At 36.7% G+C, this 27,563-nt stretch overlaps 3 protein-coding genes and 2 long non-coding RNA genes across 14 annotated transcripts in view; 3 read left to right on the top strand and 2 right to left on the bottom strand.

Annotated features, from left to right (window-relative positions):
- The window catches only part of LOC111446602 (probable leucine-rich repeat receptor-like serine/threonine-protein kinase At3g14840), a 17,232-nt gene extending 8,723 nt beyond the window's left edge, over window positions 1-8,509 (top strand). The window contains exons 2-24 of one of the 10 annotated variants that reach the window (XM_023085470.1): window positions 718-901; window positions 1,774-1,845; window positions 1,932-2,000; window positions 2,079-2,150; window positions 2,228-2,299; window positions 2,419-2,490; window positions 2,598-2,669; window positions 2,755-2,826; window positions 2,913-2,984; window positions 3,066-3,137; window positions 3,358-3,429; window positions 4,258-4,323; window positions 4,730-4,795; window positions 4,875-4,910; window positions 4,994-5,031; window positions 5,325-5,701; window positions 5,867-6,062; window positions 6,188-6,346; window positions 6,633-6,751; window positions 6,840-7,050; window positions 7,167-7,404; window positions 7,566-7,716; window positions 7,971-8,509. In XM_023085470.1, coding sequence (XP_022941238.1) covers window positions 718-901; window positions 1,774-1,845; window positions 1,932-2,000; window positions 2,079-2,150; window positions 2,228-2,299; window positions 2,419-2,490; window positions 2,598-2,669; window positions 2,755-2,826; window positions 2,913-2,984; window positions 3,066-3,137; window positions 3,358-3,429; window positions 4,258-4,323; window positions 4,730-4,795; window positions 4,875-4,910; window positions 4,994-5,031; window positions 5,325-5,701; window positions 5,867-6,062; window positions 6,188-6,346; window positions 6,633-6,751; window positions 6,840-7,050; window positions 7,167-7,404; window positions 7,566-7,716; window positions 7,971-8,351 — 2,939 coding nt within the window. In that variant the 3' untranslated portion in view covers window positions 8,352-8,509. The remainder of the gene's footprint in view (window positions 1-717; window positions 902-1,773; window positions 1,846-1,931; window positions 2,001-2,078; window positions 2,151-2,227; window positions 2,300-2,418; window positions 2,491-2,597; window positions 2,670-2,754; window positions 2,827-2,912; window positions 2,985-3,065; window positions 3,138-3,357; window positions 3,430-4,257; window positions 4,324-4,729; window positions 4,796-4,874; window positions 4,911-4,993; window positions 5,032-5,324; window positions 5,702-5,866; window positions 6,063-6,187; window positions 6,347-6,632; window positions 6,752-6,839; window positions 7,051-7,166; window positions 7,405-7,565; window positions 7,717-7,970) is intronic. The other 9 variants (XM_023085468.1, XM_023085467.1, XM_023085473.1 and 6 more) reach the window with 9 other exon arrangements.
- On the bottom strand, window positions 3,341-24,249 carry LOC111446610. The gene is made up of 3 exons (XR_002711116.1): window positions 24,073-24,249; window positions 15,604-15,606; window positions 3,341-3,351 (listed from the first exon to the last, which is right to left on the bottom strand). It is a non-coding gene; the product is annotated as an uncharacterized LOC111446610 (long non-coding RNA).
- On the top strand, window positions 10,396-19,378 carry LOC111446605 (probable leucine-rich repeat receptor-like serine/threonine-protein kinase At3g14840). Its single transcript, XM_023085476.1, has 24 exons — window positions 10,396-10,507; window positions 11,331-11,520; window positions 11,608-11,679; window positions 11,775-11,843; window positions 11,913-11,984; window positions 12,052-12,123; window positions 13,078-13,149; window positions 13,259-13,330; window positions 13,408-13,479; window positions 13,571-13,642; window positions 13,718-13,789; window positions 13,988-14,059; window positions 14,249-14,311; window positions 15,230-15,292; window positions 15,378-15,413; window positions 15,524-15,564; window positions 15,652-16,025; window positions 16,188-16,383; window positions 16,477-16,635; window positions 16,990-17,108; window positions 17,194-17,404; window positions 17,503-17,740; window positions 17,898-18,048; window positions 18,799-19,378. The coding sequence occupies exons 1-24, from the start codon at window positions 10,417-10,419 to the stop codon at window positions 19,174-19,176; spliced, it is 3,027 nt and encodes a 1,008-aa protein (XP_022941244.1). The 5' UTR covers window positions 10,396-10,416; the 3' UTR covers window positions 19,177-19,378.
- Window positions 19,533-21,836, bottom strand: LOC111446606 (50S ribosomal protein L13, chloroplastic-like). The gene is made up of 4 exons (XM_023085477.1): window positions 21,484-21,836; window positions 20,937-21,122; window positions 20,605-20,775; window positions 19,533-19,865 (listed from the first exon to the last, which is right to left on the bottom strand). The coding sequence occupies exons 1-4, from the start codon at window positions 21,754-21,756 to the stop codon at window positions 19,749-19,751; spliced, it is 747 nt and encodes a 248-aa protein (XP_022941245.1). The 5' UTR covers window positions 21,757-21,836; the 3' UTR covers window positions 19,533-19,748.
- On the top strand, window positions 22,372-24,101 carry LOC111446609. The gene is made up of 2 exons (XR_002711115.1): window positions 22,372-23,928; window positions 24,011-24,101. It is a non-coding gene; the product is annotated as an uncharacterized LOC111446609 (long non-coding RNA).
- Window positions 24,250-27,563: the final 3,314 nt, after the last annotated feature.

Below are 27,563 nucleotides of genomic sequence, written 5' to 3'. Positions count from 1 at the left end.
TCGTTAAACCAAACAAAAAAAAAAAAAAAAAAAAACTTCTCAACGCGTATATAATTTTCTTAAAACACGACTTGATTTGCATTCAAGTCATACTTAGCCTCAGAACAATAATGGTGTGAAATAGACTCACAACCAACTCCTGGATAGGACTACGAACAGTAAAGGAGGCTAACATAAGAACTTTCAATGGTCGTTAATTTCACGGTTCAAATAATATATTAATATATTTTGAAATTAGTTTTTTTTCTTATTAAATATGCTATTAATACTAATAATTGACTAAAATATTATCCATAAAATTTTATAAAATAATTAAAAAAGTCATTGTTTTATTTCCATTTTATTTCCACGGACAGGGTTAGTTAATAATTGGAGACTTTTTTGCTCAAATAAATGATAAATAAGATTATTTAAAAATTTATTATATGGAAAAGATATTTTCCTTTTCTTTTCATTTTCTTAATTTTTTTTATTTTTATTAATATATATATATATATATATATTATATAATTTTCATTTTATTTTTCTCTTACAAATGGGAGTTATGTTTTTGGGTCCATCTCGCACCCTTCATTTACTCGTCTCTCTCTGCTTCATTAGCCACGCTTCCGGCGCCACTCGGCTGCCGGCCGACGAAGGTACGATACGACGTCGGATCGGGGAGTGAAGAACTCCGTTTGGTTTGATTTTGATGTAGCATTTTTGGATTGATTTCAGTGGAGGCGTTGAAGGAGATCGGAAAGAGGTTGGGGAAGACGGACTGGCATTTCAACGTCGATCCATGCGGCGGAGTTAGCAGCGGTTGGATATCGAATCCGACGCCGTTCGACACTAATTTTAATAATACCGTCATCTGCAACTGCACCTTCCAGAACAATACTGTCTGCCACGTCACCAACATGTACGTTCCCTCTTCGCCTTCAAATATTTTCGAATATGAAACAATAATCCCATTTAATTTTACAATTTATCTAAAAAAATTACTTACAATTTTTAAAAAATATTAATAATACCACTAGAATTTCAATAAAAAAATTTTAAAAAATTTTAAAATACTCGTAAAACCATAAATATTTTGTTTTAAAAATACCTTTTAATTTTTTAAAAGGTTAAAGGTTCCAATTTTCAAAAGTTTTATTATTAAACTTTTTTAAAAATTTTACATATTTAAACATTTTTAAAAATTAAAAAATACATTTACAGGTAATACCATATATAAAAAAGAAGTATAAACCTTCAAAGATAAACAGTTTTCATCTATATATTGATCGCAAGAATATTGTTTAAAAATCATAAAACTTTTTATAGTACAAAGATATTTGAAAGGTATTAATGAAAATTTTAAAGTTTACGAGTATTTTTTAAAAATGGTACTATATATATATATATTTTTTTTTAAAATTTTCAAAGAGTTTTAAGGTAAAGTTTTTAGATATATTCTTAAATTCTTTCAATTAAAAAATTTAAAGGTAATTTTGAAACAAAGATATATAAAATTAATGATAAATGTATTTTTAATTTTTTTAAATTTAAATGCAAGAGTATTTTTTTAAGACAAAATATAAATTTGGAATATATATATATATATATATTTTTTTTGTTTTGTTAGTTTCCAGATATATTTTCGAAATTATATTTTTTTTTATTATAAACTATAAATGAAATAAATAAAAATATTTAAATATTTAGTAAATTATTAAAATTGTAAATGATTTAATGAAATTTGAAGACTGTATTTATCTAATTATTTATTTTCCATTGGCGGCGCTACAGTCTTCTCAAGGGGCAGAGCCTTCCTGGTACTCTGCCACCGGAAATAGTGCGGCTGCCTTTCCTGCAGGAGCTGTAAGTACTCTTTTTTGTTGCTTAATTCATTGATGAATTGCCCATTGTAAATCCATCCCTCCTTCCTTCTCTCTCTGTTAATTCAGTGATCTCACCCGCAATTATCTCAACGGCTCAATTCCTGAAGAATGGGGTTCCACCAATCTTCTCAAAATGTACTTTCTATCCCTCACTTTCTTTGTTGTTTTCAGAGTGTGGTTTATGTAAGCTAATGTTTATGGATCATTTTGCAGTTCCCTTCTTGGAAATCGATTGACGGGTTCAATCCCAGCAGCGATTGGAAACATCAGCACTCTTGTAGACTTGTAAGTTCTGTTTATGTCCATTTTGGGTTTTTAATTAGTAGGTAGAAGACTAATGTTACTAGTTTTTGCTCGCTTAGGGTCCTGGAAATGAATCATTTCTCTGGAAGTTTACCCCCAGAACTTGGAAATTTGCGTAGTTTATCAAGATTGTAAGACCCCTCATATTTGAGTTTTGTTATTGTCTTTCAATTCTCTTTACTTATAATGATTTAGACATTTAGGATAGCTTTCTGATGATCTATCTTTACTTTTGATTGTTGTGATATAGACTTCTTACCTCAAACAACTTTTCTGGGGAGCTCCCATCTTCACTGGCAAGGATAGCCTCATTGACGGACTTGTAAGCTTTTGAAATTTTCTTGAACCCTTCATTTCGTTTGTTTAATTTTGAGGAACCGAATGAATGAATGAATGAATAAAACAAATTTTCTTGTTGTTACGCTGCAGTCGTGTTAGTGATAATCACTTCACAGGGTCAATTCCTAATTTTATACAGAACTGGACGAATCTTACAAAAATGTGAGAGTTTTTCTCGACTCTAGCAACTCTCGGTTTTACTTGGTTGCTAATCTCTTAACTTACTCAACTAATTTACTTGTGACAGAGTAATTCAGGCAAGCGGGTTGAGTGGGCCAATTCCTTCTGAAATTGGACTTTTGACAAAATTAACTGATGTGTTAGTTTAATTCCTGTTCCTCGTGGTTTTATAAGTTATGAGTACTGCACGTTTCGATTTATTCATATTTGAGTTGCAAAATGCAGGAGAATCAGTGATTTGAATGGAGATTCATCACCCTTTCCACCCCTTAATACTTTGACAAAATTGACAAACCTGTAAGTTAATCCCTCTGTGAAAACCTGAAGACATCTGTGTACATAATCGCAGCTATTTATTTACATTATGGTTGTCTATAGGATATTGAGGAGTTGCAATATAACTGGGGTACTACCAAACAATCTTGATGTGTTGACAGCGTTGAAAACCTTGTAAGTACAATTTCACTCTCTACTCTGTCTAACTTTTTGCACGATGGAGACAAATGTCCACATCTGTCCTTTGTTTTCATCATAAAAGAAAACCAATAATATGCCTTAGTTTATGTTGAAATAGTAAAAGTAACTTCCTTGGATCAGTTGTTGAAATATTGAAAGTTTAATGTTTAGTTATTCTTCCCTGTTCTTTGACAATGCTAAATTTCTTCTGCAGAGACTTCAGCTTCAACAAAATTACTGGACCAATACCTGCCAGCTTTGAAGCTTTTAAAAAAGTGGATAGGATGTAAGTGACGTAATCAGTGTGATATCCCACATTGGTTGGGGAGGAGAACGAAACACCCTTTGGAAACCTTTTCCTAGCAGACGCGTTTTAAAGCCTTGAGGGGAAGCCCGAAAGGGAAAGCCCAAAGAGGACAATATCTGCTAGTGGTGGGCTTGGGCCGTTTACAAATGGTATCAGAGCCAGACATCGGGCAATGTGCCAGCGAGGAGGCTGTTCCTCGAAGGGGGGTAGACACCAGGCCAGGCGGTGTGCCAGTAAGGACGCTGAGCCACGAAGGGGGGTGGATTTGGTAGGGGTCCCACATCGTCCTCTTTGGGAGGTGGATTGTGGTGTCCCACATCGTCTGGGGAGGAGAATGAAACACTCTTTATAAGGGTGTGGAAACCTCTCCCTAGCAGACGCGTTTTAAAGCCTTGAGGGTAAGCCCGAAAGGGAAAGCCCAAAGAGGATAATATCTGCTAGCGGTGGGCTTCGGCCGTTACAATCAGAAACTTGAAATTCTATACCTTAACTGTAGACAGTTGCTTTACATAACTTGGGGGATAAGTCAAGCTTGATCAATGGCTGAAATGCATAACTTGGGGAATAAGACTGAGTATTTTCCGGTTATTGTAGGTCTTTTTGTTTATACTATAATCCCAATATGCATAGATTTTGATATTGAGTAAAATGTTTGAATTTGATCATAACTTGGATTGTCTGGTAGCATATTCATCACAACATCTTTATAATTTCGTTCGTTGGTAAAAAAAAAACATACAATGTCCTCATTCCTATTGTCAAAAGCTTATTAGTTGCACTGATAATCTATAATATTTTATTGTTTAGATATTTAACTGGAAACTTGCTAAATGGACCAGTGCCCACATGGATGCTACAGGAAGGGGAAAGCATGTAAGTTTCTTTTCCAATTGCTATGTTCTGGTTACATTACTTGTATTGTGGTACCAAAATTGAAAGTAGATGACCTGAGATTTCAAAATAAACGAACAATTTCAGAGAGTGAGAGAGAACAAATAATATCTCATTGCATCAATCCTCGAAAAGGAAAAAGCATCTTGCTTGTTTTACACAATCATTTCTTTTTCCAGTGATATAAAAATGAAAGTTCGTTTGTACACACTTAATGTTTTTAGTTTATTTTTTTAAAAGTTGACAGTTTAAGAGTTTAAATATTGTTTATAGCTCTAATCAACATTCTTATGGTTGTTTTTGTTTTTTCTTAGGATGTAAGGGAAGGGCAAGTTTATGTTCTTGCTATCTGGAAGATAATAAATCTGATTGTTGTTCTTTTTCACAGTGATCTCTCTTATAACAAATTTACTCTGAGCAATAGTGAGAACACTGGCTGTCAATCACGAAATTTGTAAGTATGCTTCTATTCTTATACAACTTTTTTTATAACTAATGAGAAATACCTATCCGATCTCCTTCGTTCCGTGCAGAAACCTGTTTGCAAGCTCTTCCCAGGACAACAGTTCGTGAGTTCTTGATCTTCTTTGAGTTGACTTGTTGCTTGAATTGTCTAATATTCTAATACCCATTAAGCTTCTTTTTGTTTTAGCGGTGGAACAGTTTCATGTCTACCCAGCACTTGTAGAAGTGAGTTGAAATCTTGTTTTCCTAGCATTGTTTTTATTGTTGGAGGGATAGGGAAAATGGTAAATTCTAGAAATCATATTTGATGGTTTTTCGTTGCTGTACATAATGAGTAAATGCTAAAGCGTAAAGAGTTCATTCAAGATCTGTTGGTGGACTTCCAAACCTTGAAAAATAGATGATGTTGCTATTTAGAAGCGGCATTGATATGTTTAATAATATTTCTGCAAAAATACATTAATCAGCTCTGTTTATATGATTCATCTTTCAATACCAATATGGTCTTGTTCTTGCAGCTTCGTACTCTCTCCATATCAACTGTGGTGGGAAGGAATTAATTAACGGAACAACCACATTTGTTGCAGACGCAGACACTGGCAAATCATCATTGTTTTTCCAACGTGTAGAAAATTGGGGATTTAGTAGCACTGGTAATTTTATGGACGACGCTCGCTCAACAGACGACTTTATTGCATTAAATATATCCGCTCTCTCGATGCCAAATCCTGAATTGTACGTGACGGCACGTATTTCACCGATTTCTCTTACTTACTATGCATATTGCATGGGTAGTGGAAACTACACAGTAGGCCTCCATTTCGCTGAGATAGCGTTTACTAATGACACATCTTATAGAAGCCTTGGCAGACGCTTATTTGATGTCTATGTTCAGGTAAATAGATACTGTGGCTCAGCTCATGCAGAAATTATCTGATATTTAGCCCCTTTTAGTATATCTTTGTATAATATTTTTCTGTATGGTTAGCTTCTTCTGGTACCGAATTTACTGATTACTTCGTTAGCTTGAATTTTTATTTATTTATCTCCAATGTTGCAGGGAAAGCTGAAGTTGAAGGATTTTAATATTGCAGATGCTGCAGGTGGTATTGGCAAACCTATTGTAAAGAACTTCACCGTTCCTGTGACTAATGGTACTATAGAGATTCGCCTATTTTGGGCCGGGAAGGGGACAACTGCAATCCCTGTGAGAGTGGTTTATGGTCCTTTGATTTCTGCCATTTCGGTTGATCCTGGTTGGTAGACCCATTTTTCGGCCTACCCTTTATTTGATGACAAGTTTTTGTTACTTATATAAGTCTGTAACCTTATTAAACTATAGTAGGTTTAATATAATTATTGTTTCCTTCTCTCCAAACAGACTTTGAGCCACCATCAGAAGGTGGGAAGGACATATCTGCCGGTGCTGTGGTTGGAATTGTGGCTGGAATTGTGGCTGCTGTGATCTTTGTTATCATCTTTGTTCTTGGAGTCTTGTGGTGTGGAGGCTGCCTACAAAAGAAAAGCACACTTGAACAAGGTAATTTTAAAGCATATATCAGATTCTTACTGTTATTAATTGAACATAGCTTTGCCATTCTCTCAGACTTCTTCAACTCGTCTTTGAGTTCTAACGCAAGCTACATTGCAAAGTTTTGGATGTCAATGACATCACATGTATTGTTCTGATGTTGAAAACGTCTACATTTTTATGCTGATAGAAAAATCAGTTTAACATGTGTTGAACGAGACAAAGTTGACCATTAAAACGACTGTATCTTTATGGAGAACTAATTCATTTTGACTTAACTATGCTTATTTTCCAGAGTTGAAGGGTCTAGATCTAGGAACAAGTTCATTTTCATTAAGACAAATCAGAGCTGCCACTAACAATTTTGATGCTGCCAATAAGATTGGAGAAGGTGGTTTTGGTCCTGTCTACAAGGTGTTACTGTTGTTTGGATATCATTATTTCATCATTTCTTCCATAGATTTTATATTTTTGGTGTTAAGTTCTGTGTTTGGAATTGCAGGGTGTTCTTCAAGATGGCACTGTAATCGCAGTGAAGCAACTTTCTTCCAAGTCGAAGCAAGGAAATCGCGAATTTGTGAACGAAATAGGCATGATATCTGCATTGCAACACCCGCATCTAGTGAAGCTTTACGGATGTTGTGTCGAAGGAAATCAACTTTTGCTAATATACGAATATCTCGAAAATAATAGCCTTGCTCGTGCCTTATTCGGTGACGAGATTTCCAACCATTTTTTACTGCTACCAATCTTCATATTTTTTTTTTGAATATCGGTGATGATAATATTGAATGAAATTAAGCATCTCCGGAAATTTGGTGTATTGTAGGACCTGAAGAATTTCAACTGAAACTGGATTGGCCAACCAGGCACAAAATTTGTGTTGGTATAGCTAGAGGTTTAGCATATCTTCATGAGGAGTCAAGACTAAAGATTGTTCACCGAGACATCAAAGCTACCAATGTTCTGCTTGATAAAAATCTCAACCCCAAGATTTCGGACTTCGGTTTGGCCAAGCTGGACGAAGAAGAAAATACGCACATTAGCACCCGGATTGCGGGTACCTTGTGAGTTACCATGGGGAAATTTTCCTCCATTTTCTTCCCATACTTTAACAATATAGAGAAATAATGAGAGAAAAGGTTTCTAGTTGTTATCAAAATGATGTATTTTCTTATAACTTAACGTGCGATCCAGATATTCACATCGTCACAACGTTATTTTGCAGTGGATATATGGCACCGGAATATGCCATGCGAGGCTACTTAACTGACAAGGCAGATGTTTACAGCTTTGGCATCGTAGCCTTGGAGATACTGAGCGGTCGAAGTAACACAATTTTCCGAACCAAGGATGATTGCTTTTACCTTCTTGATCATGTGAGTTAACTCCATCTTTTAGTCCTTGTGCTTATCTTTTGTGTTCTATAATGTTTTTCTACACCAGAAGTTTCTAGGAAAGAGTATGATCCAATTTTCAGTTTGTTCTAGGCTGCTCTGTTACATTCTCTGTTCCAAATGGGTCTTGAATTTGCTAATTTTGACTCATGAAAACCAAACTTGTTCATGTCGTATACGAAGTTTAGATTGTGCTGATTGCTTCCAAAACATTTTGTTGTATCCTTCATTGTCAGGCTAATACTTTAAAAGAGGGAGACCGTTTGTTAGAGCTTGTCGATCCACGGTTAGGTTCGGAATACAACCAGAGAGAGGCAATGACGATCATCGATATTGCTTTCCGATGTACGAACAACACTGCTGCAGTTAGACCTACCATGTCATCAGTGGTGAGCATGCTGGAAGGGAAGGTTGCTGTGAAGGAGGTGGTTTCAGATCCTAGTGTCTCGAAACAAGAAGTGAATACGACGTGCGTTTATTACCAGAAAGGGCAAACTACAGACGAGAGTCGGATACAAAATATGTCGATAGATGGACCGTGGACTGGTTCGTCAACTACTGGCAGTGATCTCTATCCCATGCTCCTGGATTCTATATACTTGGAGGATAGGAACTAGAGTTGATCTTTGTCCTCTATGGATTTGCTTACATGCAACTGTGTTAAGAGTTCAAATGCTGTGATGCATGCTTATCTGCAGTACGGAACCAAACAAACGACCCATTAATAGTTCGAGGCTATCGCTAATAGATATTGTCCGCTATAACTCATTATGTATTGTCGTCAGCCTTACGATTTTAAAATGCGTCTATTAGAGAGATTTCTACACCCTTGTAAGGGATGTGGAAAGATGTGAAAACCTCTTCCTAGTAGACACGTTTTAAAACCGTGAGGTTGACGGCGATATGTAACGGGTCCTGCTAGCAGTGGGCAATATACTAGTTTCAAAATTCTATTGTGTGAATGTTAAACTAATTTTTATGAACGTTGGTAAAGTTTTCATATTTATGAAACAGTGTAGGTACCTGTTGTCTTCAAATAAGGAAAAATTTATGAAATTAGAAAGAGAGCGTTGAATATTATATCAACATTATAAGGTATTGAACATAGCGTCATGATGCTAATGCTTGTGAACAAGACAATTTTCTTCGATCTATAGCGTTTTGATGCTATTCTTTCTGGGTTTTTGGCATTGGTTCCTTTACCATCCCAATTCTTTTAGAAGGTCTGATTTGTTTCAAATGCTCGATTTCTATCAAATAAACAAAAATGAACATGGATGGTACATTTTGTATGCTATCGAGTCCGGTTGCTGACGACTCTCCTATCTACCATCGGTCTTCGTTTTATTTTTCCAATAATTTAAATTTTAGTGTTTCATCTTATTCTTTGTAGCTTTTGTATAAGATAAAGTATCATCCTAAATTAAGATTCAAATTTACGAAATAGTCAAAAAGAAAATTACCAAGAACATTAACACAACAAGTTAACCTATATTACCAACCACCCGTTGACTTTAGCATTTTATAATAATTCTTACTTAGTCAACTAAAATTATTTTTAACTATAAAAATAATTTTATAACTATTTATTTTTAAAAAAATTGTGCTGAGTTTTCAACAATTTATCTACGATAGTATCATTAAAAAATATATATTTTTAAAATATTTATAAATTTAATTAAAAAACAAATTATTATCAAATGGTATTAAACACCTAACCTGGTTATTACCTTCACTTTTAATTAATATTAAATTTTTATAATATGGAATAAACAAGCCATAGCCATACAAATTCTCACCTAATGAATCAACTTGAGTTTATAAAATTTCTTCTTTTTTTTTTTAAAAAAATTAATATAAGTCTAAAGTTCGCAACTTTATCTCTACCGACCCATATATATATATATTTTATAAAGAAAGAAAGTGTATTTGTCGGACCTATAAACTCTTACTCAAAGGTATACACTTTTACGTGAGTTGAAATGCTCATTGTGGATTGTGATAGAAACAACGAACCTCCACAATGATACGATGGCATTTCCTTTAATTAGTCCATTTGAAACTCTTACAATTCTCTAACAAAGTACACCATTGAGAGTCCCCGATGACTTTGACACTTGAGGATTCTATTGACATGACTAAGTTAAGATAAAGACATAACTTTGATATCACTGATAGAGACAAGAGACCTCTGCAATGGTATGAAATTGTTCACTTTGAGTATAAGCACTCACATGTTTTTTTTTCTTTTGGTTTTCCCAGAAGGCGTAAGATCAGTGGAGATAGTGTTTTCTTACTTCTTCTTAATTAGGTAGCGTGAAATTCCAACCATCTTCAAAACATAGTACAAAACATCCTTAAATGTTTGACTTTTGTAATGTTTTTTTTTTAATATTTGAAGAAACCAAAGTGTTGTGTGTAAATACAAATTTGCATTGCTTATATTAATCCATAATGAGATCATGACATGTGGGTTTACTAAGTAATGGGTCAAAACGTTACCAAAATTTTTCTTTAGTTTTTTTAATCCAAGTTGATTTTCCATTTGTCATTAATAACAATTCAACTGATAAAATGAGTATCTTTCATAAACTTATTATATATGTACTTCATTTGATAGTGTTGTTGTTTTGTTGTGTTATTAACTGAAACACAAATATTTAGGACAGCTGAAGACTGAATATGTTCATGTCTAGAACACTCTTGTTCTTCTTGTTCTTGTTCTTCATTGCTGGGATCCAATCCCAGTCCACCAGATTGCCTGCTGATGAAGGTACTCACACTTTCTTCTTCTTTTAGATTGGCAACGCAACGTAATATCAGAGTTCGAACCTTTCGACTTTAACTAAATGTGAATCTTAGATGGAGTATACCCCCTTCGGAGTCCAACGTCTTCGCTGACACTCGTTTCCTTCTCCAATCGATGTGGGACCTCCCAATCCGCTCCCCTTCGAGACCTAACAATCCACTTCCCTTCGAGTCTCAGTGTCTTCATTGACACTCTTTCCCTTCTCCAATCGATGTAAGACCCCTCAATCCACTCCCTTTCGAGGCTCAGCGTTCTTGTTGGCACACCGTCTCGTGTCCACCCCCTTCGAGGCTTAGCCTCCTTGCTGGCACATCGCCCGGTGTCTAGAGTTGATACCATTTGTAATGGTTAAAGTCTATCGCTAGTCGATATTGTCATTTTTAGACTCTTTCACTTTTGAGCTTTCCCTCAAGGTTTTTAAACACGTCGGCTAGGGCTAGGGAGAGTTTTCCACACCCTTGTAAAGAATGTTTCGTTCTCATCTCTAACTGACGTGAGATCTCACAATTCAAATATTTCTCATGTGAATTCAAATATTGATATTTGCACTCGAGCTAGCATGTATGATCCGAAGTTAAAACAATTCTTAAAGCTAAAAATAAAAAATGTTGAAGTGCATGAGAATTTCTAAAGGTTGAAAGGAAGAGATTCTTGAAGATCGCTACAACTTCACTTCGTTTGTTCTTCTGGTCTGGGTATAATTTGGTCCATGAAAGCAGTAATCATTTGGTTTGAGCTGAAATCATATAATGAAATGAACGTTGAATTGCATGCATATATGTTTCAGTGGAGGGTTTAAAGGAAATAGGAAAGATTCTGGGAAAAAGAGACTGGAATTTCAGTGCAGATCCTTGCAATGGCGACCATGGATGGATTTCTCAGCCCAACCAAATCCCCAAGAACGTTTCTGATTTTCAAAACAATCTTACCTGTGATTGCGCCTTTCTCAATGCCACGATCTGCCATGTCATCAGCATGTAACGTTTCTCTCTCCTCTTCCACCTATAAAACTGTTGTTACCGATCGAAATCCAAATTTTGTGAAATCTATTATTTGAGATGCAGAGCTCTCAAATCGCAGAGCCTTCAAGGCACTCTCCCGCCCGATCTTGTTCGCTTGCCCTTTCTGCAGCAAATGTAAGTTGTTAATACCTCAAATACTCAAAAACAGATATCCATTTGCTCGATTAACTAATAATATCAGCTTCTTTTCCGATCATTTTTTCGTTTAGTGATCTCAGTCGGAACTATCTCAGCGGTCAAATTCCATCGGAATGGGGCTCTACGAATCTCGTCAATATGTAATTTCTCCGCCCCTTTCTCGATTTGAGGAAATCTAGGGTTCATTTTGGTTGTTGTTGATTCTGCAGTTCCCTGCTTGGAAATCGGCTGACGGGTTTGATTCCAGAGGAGATTGGAAACATCACTACTCTAGAAAATTTGTGAGTTCTGATTATCCATTTTAGTTTTTGGATGACATTGCCAAGAACAAATGATTGGTTTGTGTAGGGTCCTGGAAATCAATCAGCTGTCAGGAAGCATTCCTCAAGCGCTTGGAAACTTGCCCCAGTTACAGAGATTGTAAGAACGTTTTTTTCTTCTTTGAATACAGATTTGGTCGATGAATTTTGATAGTTGTGTTTGTGTAAATCTCTAAACTGAGTATCACTTACATCAGCTTTGAATATGATTCTATGTAACTGTGAGATCCCACGTCCGTTGGAGAGGAGAATGAAGCATTTTTTATAAGGGGGTGGAATTCACTAGCCAATACGTTTTAAAAACCTTGAGAGGAAGTCCGAAAGGGAAAGCCTAAAGAGGACAATATTTGTTAGCGGTGGACTTGGACTGTTACAAATGGTATCAGAGCTAGATATTGAGCTATGTACCAACGAGGATGTTGAGTCCTGAAGAGGGGTGGACACGAGGTGGTGTGCTAGCAAGGACACTGGCCCCGAAGGGGGTGGGGATTGGGGGAGTCTCACATCGATTGAAGAAGGGAACGAGTGCCAACGAGGATGCTAGGCCTTGAAGGGAGTGGATTGTGAGATCCCACATCGGTTGGAGAGGAGAATGAAACACTCTTTATAAGGGTGTGGAAAACCTTGAGGGGAAGCTCGAAAGGGAAAGCCCAAAGAAGACAATATCTGTTAGCTGTGGGCTTGGGCGGTTAGATTCCGTTAGTATTAACTAAACAATGGCATGACATGTTAGTATGATTGTAATAGAAAAAAAGTAGGAGAGAGGGACACTACTTATAAAAGTGAGTTGATACATTGGTTTAAAAGGTGAATATGTTGTATGTTCTATCTAATTTATAAATCAACCAATGTTTGTCGAATAGGCACGACATGTCGAATAGTCATCATCAAGATCTAAATAAAGATTTAGCATTTTCATTTTCATTTTTTTTTTGTTTTTTTGTTTTTTTCCTTGTCTCGTTGTTATGGAGAGAGCCAATTATCAGTCATGATCTTTAGACTGGCTACTTGATTAGATTATGTGCATTTATATCATAACCTTGTTGCCCTGTAGACATCTTACCTCGAACAACTTCTCTGGGAAGTTGCCGATGTCACTGGGAAAGCTGACCACATTGAAGGAATTGTAAGTCTTATAATTTCTTCCTAACTGGTAACTCCTCCATGTGTTTCCTAAGCTGCTTTCTTTTTCAAATGATAAATGAACACTTGAGCCTTTTCCTTTGTCAATGCAGTCGAATCGGTGACAATAACTTCTCGGGTCCAATACCGAACTTCATACGTAATTGGACAAATCTTACTGAACTGTGAGATATCAGTTTACTTTTCGAACTCTCTATTCATTAAGGAATTATCTCTCAAAAACATAGTTTTTCTGTGACAGATCCATTCAGGCAAGTGGATTAAGTGGGCCAATTCCTTCAGACATTGGACTATTGACAAAATTATCTGACTTGTTAGTGTTCCTTTTTGAGTTCTTAGCTACTTTATTTTTCCCTCATGAACGACGTGTCTTATATCGTTCGAGTTTAAATTTCTAAATGCAGGAGAATCAGTGACTTGAGTGGAGCTCCATCACCCTTTCCACGTCTTCGTAATTTGGAAGACATCACAATTCTGTAAGTTACTTCAAAACATGGGGGATGGCCAAGCTCTTTCCCCACCCAATTAATTTTCTTTTTGGTTATCTACAGGATATTGAGAAGTTGCAATATCACTGGAAGGCTGCCCAATTTTCTGGATAGGATGCCATCCTTAAGAATCTTGTATGTAATCAGTATACATTTGCCTCCATGCTAACAAGAATAGTTGCAGCCTTAAGTACTTTGGAATCTTTACCAAAGCTTTGTACACTATCAAGATTCCTTAATCTTAATTAAGGGAAATTCAGGTCTTAATTTCTTGTAAGTATTCGTATAACCGCTATATTGTTCTTATTCTTTTGTGTTTAATTCTTCACACAGAGACCTCAGCTTCAACAAACTAAGTGGGCAAATTCCGACCAGATTTAATGCTCTTAAAGGGTTGGATAACATGTAAGAACTTTTGTCCAGAATTGAAAGTTTTATATATTGAGACTGCTCATGGATTAAGGAAACTAAACCATCTTACAATGGCCGACATGCATCAGCAACTATACTTCATTTTATATATTTTTTTTAGGAAGATACCTATCTGCAACTATACTTTATATTTGTAATTACGTTTTCATGTTCACTATTTAGATTTTTAACTGGAAATATGCTGAATGGATCAGTGCCTGATTGGATGTTGAAAGGAAACGGCATGTAAGTATCTTTTCCAATATCTAGTAAATTATTGGCTGCTTGTTGTTTAATGGATGAGACACTTATATCTTCTTTCCATTCTTTCACTGGGTCCTTTGAAAGTTCATTGCCCATCTATTTGTAACTTTCTTGTTGCTGGTAGTTTTTATCTTCTTGACTACCATTTCCCCATTTTTAAGCATTAAAGTGAGAAAATTAATATGAAGTATTTTTGTAACCACTCAAGTCAATCGCTAGCAGATATTGTCCACTTTGGGCTTTCCCTTTCGGGCTTCTCCTTAAGGTTTTTAAAACGTTCCTAGGTTTCCACATCCTTATAAAGAATGTTTCGTTCCCTTCTCCAACCGATGTGGGATCTCACAATCTAGGTCTCATTGGCACTTGTTCCTCTCTCCAGTCGATATGAGATCTCACAATCCACCCCCTTTCGGGACCCAGCGTCCTCGCTGTCCACCTCCCTTCATGGCTCACTGTTCTCGTTGGCACATCACCAGGTGTCTAGCTCTGATATCATTTGTAACAACCCAAGCCCATTGCTAACAGATATTGTTCTCTTTAGGCTTCCCCTCAAGGTTTTTAAAACGCGTCTGCTAAGGAGAGGTTTCCATACCCTTATAAAGAATGTTTTGTTCCCTCTCCAACCAATGTTGGATCTCACAATTCTGTAGGTTGTATCAATAGTCAACCGAAACAAACATGATACTCTTTGTAATAACCATCTGCTCTAGGGAGTATCTGTGGCTTAATCAAGTTATACTTGCCTTAGTCAATACTTTGAACCGTGATAGAAACTGGTTTCTTGGTTGTAAACTCTGTTTGTTTGAGTGTGTTCTATAGAAATTGTTTCCAGAAACCAATTCAAAATTGTTCTTCATTATTTTTTCCTTTAAGGTGTCACATCTTTTTCTTTCTTTACAGCGATCTTTCCTATAATAATTTTACAGTCGAGGTGGCTGGGGAAAGCTGTCGGTCTCAAAAAGTGTAAGACTTTTCCTACCCTACGAATATCTTCTTTTGAAGAACACTATCTAATCTAATCTCTCGCTCCACCACCTCTCCCCTGCAGGAACCTCTTTGCCAGCTCTTCACAAGACAGTGATTAGTAAGTTTTAACCATTTGGTGTGTGCATTGAATTGGTTTATACTTGCCTGTGCTAATCAGATTATCTCAAAACATGATGCTAACTAGTGAGCTTTCTGTTGCTTTATCAGTGGAATTCTTTCATGTTTAGCAGGCTCGTCCTGTTCAAAAAGTGAGTTGAACCTTTAAATGGAGACAGGCTTAAATTCACACTCTTGCTGTACCATTTGTAGTAAGTAACATTTTTCTATTCTCACAGCTTGGTACTCTCTTCATATAAACTGTGGTGGGAAGGAACAAACCATAAATGGTACAGTTTTTAAAGGAGACCGAAATACAGGCAGCTCTATGTTCTTTGTAACTGGAACAAATTGGGCAATCAGCAACACTGGCAGTTTTTTGGATGATGGTGAAACTCGAGATGAATACAGTGCAACTAATTCTTCTACTCTTTCTATGACAAATCCTGAACTGTACATGACTGCACGCATTTCTCCATTATCTGTTACTTACTATGGGTTTTGTATGGGAAATGGAAACTACACAGTAAGCCTCCATTTTGCAGAGATAATGTTTACTGATGACAAGACGTTCAGTAGTCTCGGCAGACGCTTATTCAACGTTTATATTCAGGTACGAAGAAGAACTCCAAGGTTTCACTCATCAAAAAAGTTTCTGATTGTTGTAAAATCAGTATTTTGATCATGAAAGCTCCACTTCTGAAGATTGTCTCAGGTTTGCCAACAGTTTTTCATGAGTACTAGCATGACAACTTAATAAACTTCTGAACTGCAGAAAGAACTTGTCCTAGAGGATTTCAATATAGTGGATGCAGCAGGTGGTGTTGGTAAAGCAGTCATAAGAAAAATCCCAGTTACCGTGACAAATGGTACGCTGGAGATCCGCTTCTATTGGGCCGGGAAGGGGACAAATGCTATTCCTGTGAGGGGAGTTTATGGCCCTCTTATATCAGCTATATCAGTAGATCCTGGTGGGTTGATCTTCAAGTCCATTTTTTCCTTTTTACTTGTGCTTATTTAACTGAGTGCTCTCCTATGTTGTCTATCATCCCCTATTCATGTAGACTTCGAGGCTCCATCCGAAGGTGGAGAAACTGGAAAATCTGGCATATCTGTAGGTGCAGTGGTAGGAATTGCAGCTGCTTCAGTGTTTGTTATATTATTGGTTCTCGGAATCCTGTGGTGGCGTGTATGTCTACAACGGGAAAAGACACTCGAACAAGGTAATCCTAAGATAAATATATCTTCTTATATTTGCTATGTATCTTGTCCTTCAACACTTGGCAACATTTGCAAGCTTTTGAATGTTAATCATATCAAAATCATTGTTTAGACCTTAAGAAACCTCGGTAACTTGAATGTACGGTGCAAGCAAGGACCGGTTATTATAGTGTAGGCTGTAGAGGGAGTTTGTGATGAATGATGCCATTTAGCAGTGGTGGAGGGACTAAGATAGAATGTTTAGAAGTTTAACCATTAAAATGGAATAAACATTAAAGTTCATGGTTTAACCTATGAATTAAACACGTTTACCAAATGTCTTGGCTTCCTCCTCAGCTCGCGCTTGTTTTTTGCAGAGTTACGAGGTTTGGATTTGCAAACTTGTTCTTTTACATTAAGGCAAATAAAAGCCGCCACAAACAATTTTGATGCTGCCAATAAGCTTGGAGAAGGTGGTTTCGGTTCTGTCTATAAGGTAGATACCATATGAATTGGTAACTTCAGCTTCTTCTTTGTAAATATAGTAGGTATGGTATGTGATTCTTCAATTGGAAATGCAGGGTGTTCTTACGGATGGTACGGCAATTGCAGTAAAACAACTGTCTTCAAAATCAAAGCAAGGAAATCGCGAGTTCGTGAATGAGATCGGCATGATATCTGCTTTGCAACACCCACATCTAGTCAAGCTTTATGGATGTTGTATTGAAGGAAATCAGCTCTTGTTAGTATATGAATACATGGAAAACAATAGCCTTGCCCATGCCTTGTTTGGTAAGTATTTGTGCCATATGATTAACTATTGCCTATTTTTATTGAATTTCCCAATCTGGTTAGGTTATAGAGAGTTGATTAATGGGAAATATTTGAAGGTCAAGAAGGAAGTGAACTAGAATTGGATTGGCCAACAAGGCACAAGATCTGTGTTGGTATAGCAAGAGGTTTGGCTTATCTTCATGAAGAGTCCAGACTAAAGATTGTCCACAGAGATATCAAAGCTACTAATGTTCTGTTAGACAAAGAGCTAACCCCCAAGATATCAGACTTCGGCTTGGCCAAGCTCGATGAAGAAGAGAAGTCCCATATAAGTACTCGAATCGCTGGAACTTTGTGAGTACTTGTGATTAAGTTATTCGTTTTAGTTTTCCATTCTTCTTTTCGTTTATATTTGTGTCTAGGGACGGGCAAGCATGAAGGTAGAATCGAGTCAAATTCTTGAGAAAATTTGAAATGAAGAATATTTACTCATAATGAGGTGATTTTGTAGTGGATACATGGCACCGGAATATGCAATGCGAGGGCACTTGACTGATAAAGCAGATGTTTATAGCTTTGGTGTTGTGGCTTTAGAAATAGTTAGCGGAAGGAGCAACACGACTTTGTGGGCAAATAGCGACGGCTCTTATCTTCTAGATTCGGTAATCTAATTTCTCGACAGTTTATGATGTTCGGTTTCTTTTTGTCGTGTTAGTTAGGAAGAATAGGTAGGATGAACCCCCATTTCTAGAACGGTCTTACCCAATGTAGAAGGCAACACCTTGGTTTCCAAGGGGATTTAACTCACCTCTCATTTGATCCTCGTTTATTCATTTAATTTTAGATGCGTAAATCTTACATCTGTTCTTGTAACAACCCACCACTAGCAAATATTGTCCTCTTTGGGGTTTCCCTTTTGGGTTTCCTTTTCGGGCTTCCCTTCAAGGTTTTTAAAACGTGTCTGCTAGGGAGAGGTTTCTACACCCTTATAAAGAATGTTTCATTTTCCTCCTCAACCAATGTGCGATCTTACAATGGTGTGCTAGCAAGGATGCTGGCCCCGAATAGGAGTGGATTGGGGGGACTCACATCGATTGGAAAAGGGGATGAATGTCAGCGAGGACGTTGGGCTCCAAAGGGGGGTGGATTGTGAGATCACACATTGGTTGGGGAGGAGAACGAAACATTTTTTACAAGGGTGTAGAAACCTCTTACTAACATACGCATTTTAAAAACTTTGAGGGCAAGCCCAAAGAAGACTATCTCCGAGCGGTGGACTTGGGCTATTAGAGTTCTACTTCCGGAACCTTTCGTCTTGTTTTCATAATTAGAACTCATTATATCATATGTTACAATCCCAGAATTGTGTCCAAACCATACAACTTAGCTGTCTTTCATCTACTATTTCCTAGGCACTGAAGTTGAAAGAGAAAAACAGTTTAATGGAGCTAGTTGATCCAAGGTTAGGCCCCAACTTCAACAAGGGAGAGGCATTGAGAATGATAAAAATTGCTCTCCATTGCACTAATATCTCTCCTGCAGCAAGACCTAACATGTCATCAGTAGTGAGCATGCTGGAAGGCAAGCAGGATATTGAGGGCATAGTGTTGGATTCTAGTGTCACTAAAGGATCAATAAACACAGCATGGACTCGTTTATTGGAGGACGCTGAGCAATCGAAGTACGGTTTGTTTGGCGATGTCTCGGCAACAGGTTCTTCTACATCTGCAGTCGATCTCTATCCGATTAACGTATCTCAGTACTTGAATATTAGAGAAACTAGACCATGAATTGCATGATTTCTCTTGATTGCTTTTGTATACGTCCAGCCTTTGTAATTGCAATGCGTGTCAATTGCCCAGAAAAGTGCAGCTTTTCATCTCTACCAAATGGCAACTGACTTCTTTGTATATTATCATAGAATAGAACAGGAAAGCAATGGCTTATTTGACCGCTTGTTCTGTAGCAATAGTTTTTAATACTTTCTTTGAAGTAAAATCCTACCTCGATTGGAGAGGAGAACACAGCATTCATAAGGGTGTGAGAACCTCTCTCTAATGGACGTGTTTTGAAATTTTGAGAGAAAATCCAGAACTCTCTGGATAGAGAAATCAATCAATCAAAATCATCATAATCACAACCTTCAACGAGACGAGATTTAAAGATTTCCACTTTGTGAATAAATAATTTTCAAATGCCACTCAGGCCAAGCATCATGTTACCCGAGAGAAGACTAGAACTTGGAATGAAATTACAACTCAAATACTAACATCAGACTGGGCTGAAGCATGAAAACTCTAACTCAGAGTCTATGAACATTGGAATCCTAGAGCAAGAAAGCTTTGTTTCTTTGTAGTTCATACTATCTTTCCTTGTTTATCCTTTTGTCCCTAATTGGCAGATCAACTGGCTTTTGTGCCTCATGTGGATGGTCTGGTCCTTTGTAAACCTTCAAGTGGTTAAAAAGTGCTCTTCCAAGCTGCAAATAATTGCCATGGTTTGAAACAGCCAATAAAATCTCAGGAACGTCAATGGAGGCAGGAAACGGGGGAAACTCATAAACACCACAATAAGATGTAGTCTACAGGAAACTGCTGGTTTGTCTCCAACGAATTTTTCAAAGGATGAAGCGGGACTGTTAAATATCTTTTATAAAAGACATTCAAAAGGAAAACATGTGCAGATGCTACCCAGATGTGCGGAACTAACCAGTAGTCTACAGCAACCAAACCAACAAAAGCTATCTTAACCAACCTACTAAAGCCACACCAAGATTGATCTAGAAAATATACTTTGTGCATAATCTTCTGACACGATTTTCCTACATGAAGTGTGGCTCGAGCAATCACTCTACACCAACAAATACAGTGTAACAACCCAAGCCCACCGTTAGCAGATATTGTTCTCTTTGGGTTTTCCCTTTCAGGCTTCCCCTCAAGGTTTTTAAACGCATCTACTATGGAAAATGTATAGTCTTACTCCAACCAATGCCTCGTACCGTCGTGACGGGCTTTGATACCATTTGTAACAGCTCAAGCCCACTGCTAGCAGATATTGTCCTCTTTAGACTAAAATGTGTCTGCTAGGGAGAGGTTTCCACACCCTTATAAAGAATGTTTCGTTCCTCTCTCCAACCAATGTGGGATCTCACATACAGTTTGCTGAATAGTCGGCGTATACATAATACATATAGCACTTGAGTAGTAGGAATCACTTACCCTCCCCTTCGGAAGCATACCGCGAACAGCATGCTCAATAATTCTTTCAGGAATTCTCTGCTGTAGCTGGTCAAAAGTTTCTACTGTCATGCCACCCGGTCGCCCCGAATGCCTCCTGTACAGTTTTTGTGTCCTCTTTCTACCAGACACGGCAACTTTTTCTGCATTTACCTAGGTAGGATCAAGAGAATAGATACGAATTCAAGCAACCATTTGAAAACAAATAGCAAGAAAGTTCAAGGTGAGTAGACAAAAGCATATGCATAGCTCACAATCAATGTTGTAGAAATTGCAGCCACAATAGAACATTAGGTACAAGTACAACCACATACCACAATCACAAAAGCCCCCATATCCACACTAGGAGTGTAGGTTGGCAAATCCTTCCCTCGGATATGATTGGCAATGGTTGAAGCTAATCTTCCCAAAATCTTATCAGTGGCATCAACCACATACCAAGGTTTTTCAGTGTTCACATGATCAGCAGCCTTCGGGTACCATGTTTTATTCCAAATGTCCTGCACGGAAAAGAATAACGACTGCTAAATATCCAATTTGAAAAGGGAAAATGAACAAACAGCGGACAAAATCAGGAAATAGTTCTTCAAAATTCAGAGAACGGACATCAAATTGCCCTAACAAGCAAAAAAAAAAAAAAAAGGTTCGTATGAATAACTTCAGTACATCAATGGAAGGCTACATTGCAATGCAGAGATGCCAAAAGTTAGATCTAATTGAATGAAGTAGCCAAAGCCGCCATCCTCCGAAATAAACAACAAGAACAAAAAACCAACAAAAAGAACACGTTCAATTAGTCTCAAATCCATAAGATCATTTCCAAGCAAACAAACGAACATATCGAGAGAATTACAGACGTACAGGGCCGTCAATCTCGTCGCCCTCGAACATCCACCGCTGCTCCAAAGGGACGCGATCCAGCTCCTGAGCTCGCACTTGAAAGACAGAACTCTTCGGCTTGGAGGTTAGAGTAATCGTAGTCTGAGTTTGAAGAAAAGAAGATTTTGATTGAGGGAGAGGAAATCCAGCAACGAGTGACATTCTAGGAATGGCTCTGTTACTTGCGTTCGCATTGTTAAGAGTGGAATGTAAAGAAAAAGTGGCGGTAGAGGAGGAAGCACAGAGCATCGCCATTGTAGCTCTGGCGCTCTTTCAGTTGGGGAATTTCCGCTGTTGAGTGTGGATAAGACTCTGCCTTTTGTGAATGCAAGTGGCGCTTTACTTTGGTTTCGGTCGGAAGCCATTCAAACGAGTGTTCTAACTGTGAACAAGGTAATTCGAATCTTACTTAAATATATTTAGATTTAAAGGTCTTGTTCTTCAATAAAGTTGTTAGATCAAATTTTTAAAAGTGGCAATAATTTACCTATCCCGCGTGTTTACGAGTTCTTAGATTCAACTGGCTAAGGTTACCATATTATCTTCTTTTGAACCATTTGCTTATGGATGCATATTCCAAATGTAAATTTTTCTCCGAAGAATGTGACAACTGTATCTACCATTCTCAAAGTTCATCATATTTGTTCGGAATCTATTTAGTTATTGGTAGTCGTAGATGTTCTCATCTACTCGTAGTCGTAGTCGTAGTCAGGTTGGGTTAAGATTTAGGGCATTCCCAAATGGAGGTGGATGGAACTTGGAAGCAAGAAAAAGCCATTTCAGGGTCAATTCAGCGTTTCAAACCCGAACAGCACAGAACTCAGGGTCCAAGCCCGCGCCATTAAATCCAACCAACCCAACTACCCAAATTCCTAACGGGTCCAGGATCTGGGTAACGGTTTCAGGGTTATTGGATCTAACCCAATTGAGCATCGGGTTTGGTTTTGGTTTCACTTCTTCCCCGATTCGTGTCACAATCCATTCCTCATAAACCCTATTGGAGTATTCAATCCGACTCCGCCGTTTTCCAAGGAAAGAAACTTCAATATCGACAAATTTCTGTAAGACCCACTTCCAATTATGCTTCACTTTTGGTCCTACTCCGCCGTTTTATGCTGCTTTTTATGTTGGATCTCTGTATTTTCATGTAATCCATAGCGTTTGTTGCCTGATTTTTGTGTTCCTTCATGAATCTGTGTCATCTCTGCTGGAAACTGTGTCCGATATTTGCTTTTTCATCAAAATGTGATCATTCTTCCATGGATTTTTCCCTCCTACTCGAGAGATTTTAGTTGTTTCTCTTGATTTTGTAATCTATTTTCCTCGTGATAACGATTGACAACATGGGATTTTTAACTGTGATCTCTGTTATATCGATACTGTTTGACACTGTGCATCTATTAGGTGTTTGCTAATATGAACTGACTGCTTAATTTCTTTTAACACTTACTATAAATTGTTTGTTGTACAATTTCTTAGTTCTTTTCCTCCCTCTCCTGATAGATGGAAAAGGGCATTCTTAAGTATTAACAGTTATGATGAGTTGAAGGGTTTGGCCCAAAAATGAGAGAGTTTTAAGATCTTAAGAACAATTTCTTCTTAACATTCAAAATATTTTTTGAAGTCCTACCTCATTTGCTCATTTAGTTCATGGTTGAATCGCTTTCCATTCTTTGATTCTATTTATTTGCAGTTTAGTTGTAGAGGTAACCTTGTTATGTATATCACTGTTATCGAATGTTCTATTATGTTGTCACGAAGAATAGGTTCATGTATTTCGTATGCATGTATTGGTATTTATTTGGTTCATAACTCTCGCTTATTTGGTTCATCTCTCATTTATTTGGTTTATAATCTTTTATGTTCATCTTCGAATTCATGGACGACATTAATGTTTCTATTTCTATATAAAGGGTTGTCTAGGATGGTTGAGATGCATAGAGTTTGAGTGTCATTTTGTATTTGTTGAGTGAACATTTGGGAGGAACTTTGTTGACAGACTTTCTAGTGTTAGAGTATGAGATATGCACTTTATAAACACTTTGATTATTGAGATTGGTTGCTCCATGTGGATGTAAGGGAATTGCTTCTCTCCGAACCACATAAACCTTTGTGTATCTTTGTTTAACTTCTGTTTGTGGGTTTGTGAGTGCGATCGATCTTGCTTCCGGTTTTGTTACAACACATTCCTCGGTGTGTGGACTTTCCACCAGTTTAATAAGTTTGATCAGAACCCGTGTTTCCTTGACACAACAATTTCAACATATTAAACCGGTGGAAAGTCTACACACCGAGGTACCCAATCTTGTCAATGATGGTCTCGTGATGTTATCGGGACTCCAATGTCAAGAATTGCACCCGAGTTGGCATTTAGTACCGGTGGTCGAGTTACCGTGGTCAAAGATTGGCTTTGTGTAGAACTAGAAGGTACGTTTGGGATGGATGAATTCTACTGAATAAGTGTTTACTTCTCTTACTTACAATTGCTTATTGTTTTTGTTTCAATCAGATCCAAGGCCATTGCCTATCACATCTTATGTGCCACTTCTGCTTGGACCCAATTAAATGTACAAATATCTATGCTCCAACCCCTCATTCCATTGTTTTTCTTTCATATCATGTTAGGTTGATGGATCTGTTAGTTTGTACCATGGCTTTTGATTGTCTTTGTGATTTTCCATGTTGGTCGGGGAGGAGAACAAACCACTATTTATAAGGGTGTGGAAACCTTCCCCTAGCAGACGTGTTTTAAAGCCTTGAGGGGAAGCCCGAAAGGGAAAGCCCAAAGAGAACAATATCCGCTAGCGGTGGATCTGGGCCGTTACAAATGGTATTAGAGCCAGACACCGGACGATGTGTCAGCCTTCTCGCTATTCCCCGAAAGGGGGTAGACACAAGGCGGTATGCCAGTAAGGACGTTGGGCCCACATCGATTGGAGGAAGGAAAGAGTGCCAGCGAGGACACTAGGCCCCAAAGGGGGGTTGGGGAGGAGAACAAACCACCATTTATAAGAGTGTGGAAACCTTTCCCTAGCAGACTCGTTTTAAAGCCTTGAGGGGAAGCCCGAAAGGGAAAGCCCAAAGAGGACATTATCTCCTAGCGGTGGATCTGGGCCGTTACAGTTTTTGACACTATAACCTAGTCCGTCCCAAATCAGCTATGTAGTGCACAATAGAACTGTAGTCCACTACTAGCAGATATTGTCTACTTTGGTCCGTTATGTATCACTGTTAACCTCACGGTTTTAAACGCGTTTGTTAGAGAGAGGTTTTCACGTCCTTATAAGCAATGCTTCCTTCTCCTCTCTAACTGATGTGAGATCTCACAATCCACCCTCTTGGGAGCTAGCGTCCTCACTAGCACACCACATGATGTCTAGCTCTGATACCATTTGTAACAACTCAAGTCCATTGCTAGCAGATATTGTCCGCTTTTAGTCTGTTACATATCGTCGTCAGTCTCACAGGTTTAAAATGCGTTAGTTAGAGAGATTTTCACACCTTGTAATGAATGTTTTGTTTCCCTCTTCAACCGAGAATGACTCTGTAAACCATTGTAATGAATGTCTAATGGACAAGGATGATCATTTATAAGGTTTTTTTTCTTTCTTTTTGTGTTCAACCATTGTGCATGAGATTGAACCAGCGACCTTTAATGGTAATTAATATTTTAATATATATTATCAAATCATAAAGATTATTTTATAATATTATGAAATATTACGAGTAATAATTAAAATTGTATATTTTCAAAAACCATAATTGAATTATATATTTTAATTTTAAAAAAAATGGATGGGGGTAGTTGAAAATTGTCACATGGAAAAATTAATTGGATAGACATAATTATAGAGAGAGAGAGAGAGATGGGGAGCTGCAAATGTAATGCTAGATGGCCTATGTTTTGGAGATTCTATACCACTCATTCATTTCCTTACCCACCCTGCCCCCACTTTCTTTCTCTTATATTCTTCTCCTCGACCCAACCGTCTCACGTGACGTTGTCGAACGTTTCTAAACGAACCGTTTTTTTCTTACCTGTTCTAAAACAAGTGTCGACTAAGAACGAACACATACAATGATTCGTTCTAAATCACTACTTTTACCTGTTCTAAAACAAGTGTCGACTAAGAACGAACACATACAATGATTCGTTCTAAATCACTACTTGGCTTGAAAATATATTGTATTGACCTCGATCTTGTTTTAGTCTTTGGATATCTAAATACTAATCTATTCTCGACCATCGTAGAGTAATAAACAAAATAAAGATAAAGCTTGACGAAGAAATTGAGATTATTATGCATCTATTATATATGCTATGATATCTTAGTAATTATACAAACTAAAAAGTGTAAGATCTTGAGGATGCGTATGCCTATGGCTTTAGGGTGTGAGACACCAAGAAGGTGCCAAAATATTTTATTGCTATTATTATTAATTTAATGCGAAATAAATATAACATAATTTAGAATTTTAATTTTCATATTCAACCCGTGTTTGGTTAGAGATATTAGACGATGAAAATAATAATAAGCATCAACAATGCTATATTTTTTGCAAAAGGTAGAGGTCCTCTTAGTATTCTTGCAAATTTTCACAAACAAAGTTAACGGAACCAATTGATCCTAACCAAGAGCTGGTTAGAAGATGAATAACTCTCAAATCGAACTTAGAATTTATGATGGTCACTCTTATATTCCAAGACGATTCACTTCAGAATTAGCTTGATCGAACCTAATCCAATGAATCGGTTTAAACATCGAACCTAAAGCAAAGTTTGAAAGAAAATAACACTCAAAGGGTTTCAAACACAAGGTTTTTGTATTCCATCGTAGCTTAAAAAATGAATATTACATGCCTTTAAATAGACCAAAAACATGATTTGAACCTAATGCAATTCAACTACTCATTACAAACTACCAATTTAAAAGGTAGTTCACATAAAAATCTTCCACTCACTTTGAAAGATATTTATTGTCACTTTATTCTTTTTTTTTTTATTTGATACTTAAATCTTATTTGCATTGCTTCCTGTAATTGCTTTTTTGAATCATGGTTAGTAATATGTTTTTCTTTTTATTCCTAAATTTATTTTAAATATAATTAATTAATTAGTTAATTTGATTTTTCAATAATTATAACTAATTACTTATTTACTTATTTATTTTAAATATATATTTAAAATTTAAATAATGGGATTTTTATTATTATTAATTTATAGGTTTAAAGCAAAGATCTTGAAATCTTTTGGTCGGCAGGGGATTTCTCCTCTCTGGCCGGCAATGTTTGGTGGCTATCAATATACCCCAAAACTTTTATTTTATTTATTTATTTTTTTTTTCCTTTTTTTCTTTTTTTTTTTTTTTATTTTCTTTTTTTTTTTTTTGTATGGAAATGTATTTGATAATTAATGTGTTGTTGTTCTACAAAATTTTAAATTATGAAAAAAAAATTAAATTTATATGAGAATATAAGTTTTTAAAATTGTAATATCCTTTTTAAATCAAAACTAAAAAAAAATAATGATTTTTACGGACAAATCTTAGAGATAGTTTAGAATAAGAAAATCTAAAATAGGTATTAAAGGCTCGTGTTACTGCAATCTTCACATCGACTTTCAAATAGGATGGAAGGCATAATCCTTTAATTTTCATATATCTTATTAAAAGTTTCACATATTATATTGTAGTTCCACAATCTTCTTTGATGTCCGATTTTCAAGAATTTGGATCTGGGACCAAAACTAAAAATATGAAAAAAGCAAACAGAAAAGTAAAATAAAACATAAAAATTCGATAAAATTAAATTTAAATGAAGATAAACACCACCAAAATTAGATACAAAATAATATTTAATTTTTTATACAGGCAAAAATCAGTTGGGATATACAAACACAACTAGTGAGCCAAACACCTTATATCGTATAAAGTTATATTATTGGTTTAGTAATGCAATCACACACAATATATGACTGTGACCTATCTTTTAAACCTTAACATGACCTTAGGCTTTTTTTAATTCTTTGCAAAGTGGGATGCATGGTACTTTTCTACACACGG

Source organism: Cucurbita moschata, unplaced genomic scaffold (assembly GCF_002738365.1).
Source record: "Cucurbita moschata cultivar Rifu unplaced genomic scaffold, Cmos_1.0 Cmo_Scf00008, whole genome shotgun sequence".
NCBI classification, from domain to species: domain Eukaryota; kingdom Viridiplantae; phylum Streptophyta; class Magnoliopsida; order Cucurbitales; family Cucurbitaceae; genus Cucurbita; species Cucurbita moschata.
Note: the sequence above shows the minus strand (reverse complement) of the source record. Positions and strands in the feature narration are given on the sequence as shown.

Excerpts from the sequence above, each read along its gene's own strand:
- LOC111446605 (XM_023085476.1), top strand. The coding sequence starts at position 10,417 with ATGTTCATGTCTAGAACACTCTTGTTCTTCTTGTTCTTGTTCTTCATT. Across the intron at positions 11,521-11,607 it reads ATCTGCCATGTCATCAGCAT|AGCTCTCAAATCGCAGAGCC; the intron begins GTAACGTTTCTC and ends TTTGAGATGCAG. Across the intron at positions 11,844-11,912 it reads TCTACGAATCTCGTCAATAT|TTCCCTGCTTGGAAATCGGC; the intron begins GTAATTTCTCCG and ends TTGATTCTGCAG.
- LOC111446606 (XM_023085477.1), bottom strand. The coding sequence starts at position 21,756 with ATGGCGATGCTCTGTGCTTCCTCCTCTACCGCCACTTTTTCTTTACAT. Across the intron at positions 20,776-20,936 it reads TGGGGGCTTTTGTGATTGTG|GTAAATGCAGAAAAAGTTGC; the intron begins GTATGTGGTTGT and ends GATCCTACCTAG. Across the intron at positions 19,866-20,604 it reads GTATGCTTCCGAAGGGGAGG|CTTGGAAGAGCACTTTTTAA; the intron begins GTAAGTGATTCC and ends AATTATTTGCAG.